The 2,199-nt window shown below is 49.5% G+C and overlaps 1 protein-coding gene across 1 annotated transcript in view; it reads right to left on the bottom strand.

The window, feature by feature from the left end:
* The window catches only part of DSCAM (DS cell adhesion molecule), a gene marked incomplete at its 5' end in the record, with an annotated part of 274,168 nt that overhangs the window by 67,331 nt on the left and 204,638 nt on the right, over positions 1-2,199 (bottom strand). The window contains 2 exons of the mRNA XM_011375311.1: positions 456-475; positions 784-901. Coding sequence (XP_011373613.1) covers positions 456-475; positions 784-901 — 138 coding nt within the window. The remainder of the gene's footprint in view (positions 1-455; positions 476-783; positions 902-2,199) is intronic.

Below are 2,199 nucleotides of genomic sequence, written 5' to 3'. Positions count from 1 at the left end.
GGGTCACCCCCATGTCGGGCAGAATGCCGCCTGACCTTAAGAGCTCATTTATTTCCTTTGGATTCAATGACTTTAAAAAAGATGAGAAAACTGGTCACTGGACCAAGACCATTACTGCAATGGTTTTATCTTTTAAGTGCTTTTATTTGAAAATAGGTACTCTACTAAATCCATCTTATATCCAACCTCTGCGCTCATTAGTGAATTCTCAACCCTGTATTTATAGCCTAACTTCTTCCCCTGAATAGAGAAAAAGCACTTTAAAAAGTCACACAGATAGATCTTCTATCTTTGCTGCTATTATTTTAATAATTACTACCGAGCATGGAAAGCCAGATTTTACATTAGCAAAGTCCTAATGTGCCACATTTCTCACAGGTATTTCTCAAAGTGTTTGTGTTAGGGTTAGTTGGTCCATCACCTCGGGAGCAGAAGAGATGGGTGCTAAGTCTTACGTAGCCTTGGGTACATTCGCCTTCGTCACACAAGGAATGTCATAAGGTGCAGGAAAGTTCCACAGGGAACGCTGGGTTGGATGGACTATTTTCCTCATAAGCACTCTCTTACGAATTTAAAGGCTCTGAATTTATAGAGGATTTACATAATCGATCAGAGCCTTCTAGTGCTTAAGCTAACCCCTCCCCACCAATGTCAGAAGAGTTAGTGGGTTTCCCGGCTTTTGCTAGTGTAAATGTGTGCAACATCAGAGCACTGGCCCCACACACCACCGCTGACGTGATCTCTTATGGTTTCGCTAACGGCGTACATCGGGTTACTGGTTACCTGTCTTTCATCCATTTTACTGCTGGAGAAGGGTCCCCGACAGCTTTACAAGGCAAGGCGATGTCTTTCATCCACGGAGTGGTCACCGTGCCACTGAAGGTCAGGATTCGTGCAGGAGCTGGAGCACGGAGCAGAGAAGAAGGCCAGTTAGTCCGCAGACCGGTCTACACAGAGGTCAAAATGACTATCCCCAACACAGCAATGCCCCCCAAAAAGATGAGCGCCGCACTGCCCACTAACGTCACACCTGCCAGCGCCGTTCCCTGGTAATATTGTGTAGAAGGGATTTTCATTGTGAGAACATACAAACAGCCAAAAACCCTATTGTAGCATATTTTCCCTTCTGTCAACTAAATGTGAGGAGCCCAAATTAAATATCTGGGGCTTCATAAGACCAGCAGCTCCAAGCTGTGTTTTCTATGAGCCCGACTATTTTTCAAAGCACTTTATTAAACAATCTATCTCAACACCCGAAACTGCACATTAAAATACACTTTTAATATCTGAGAGAATAGACAATACAAACATAAAGCTGCGAAAGACAAGAAGCAATAAACCTGGAACGCCTTCTCCTCGGCGGTCCTGTGGTCCCTTCCTGACTTATGCTAAGAGCTTGATCTTCAGCACAAACATTAAGGAAAAGAACTCTTTCAGAATGAATTCTCTTGAAGGACAGCCGTTTTCTTGGGACGGTGACTCAAGGCTCACACGGGAGGCCCTGCCAGGTGCATCTGGCACTGACATGGTCCCAAAGTCGCGGGAGGGCCCGGAAGGTAGAGAGCAGAGCACCCAGGGTGTACCCGTGCCAGAGGGGGCTTCCCTGCAGACCAGCACGGCAACGGTCCTGTGCCACCTTCCTGAGTGAGACACGCAATCTGACAGGCACGGGGACACCGGTCTCCCAGAGGCAGAGCTATCTGCCTGCCTTCGCCACGCATCGGGGACACTTCTTGGGACGCTCCCTCTGGAAGCTCAGCCCGGCCAGAGGCACAGACATGAAGCCTATAGGCGGAACATGGCCCAGATCTGATTCTGGACCCGTAAAGACGGAACCAGGGACGGGACCCCTGCACCGTTTTGGGTTTGAGGGTTTGCACTGGTCAAAGGGTGTAAGGGGCAGACTCCCCAGGAAAGCCCTGGAATTCCAGGAAAAGTGGGGCTCCCAGCGCCAACTCGTTATGGAGTCACCCTGGTCTAAAAGGCAAACCTTGTCACCAAGGTCTACCAAACAACTCCTATCTTTGCTGTTCGGAGCTCGGTGGGCAAGAACAGAGAGAAAAAGGCCAGCGGGCTCAGAAGCCGGGCCTGTTTCGTGCAGCAAACAGCACAGTGAAACCCAGCCTTGCGTTTGGAGCAACGCTTCCCTGCCGAGGGGCCAACCGAAGCTGCCCCTCCTGGGGGCGGGGCCTCAGGCAC

Source organism: Pteropus vampyrus, unplaced genomic scaffold (assembly GCF_000151845.1).
Source record: "Pteropus vampyrus isolate Shadow unplaced genomic scaffold, Pvam_2.0 Scaffold270, whole genome shotgun sequence".
Classification (NCBI taxonomy): domain Eukaryota; kingdom Metazoa; phylum Chordata; class Mammalia; order Chiroptera; family Pteropodidae; genus Pteropus; species Pteropus vampyrus.
Note: the sequence above shows the minus strand (reverse complement) of the source record. Positions and strands in the feature narration are given on the sequence as shown.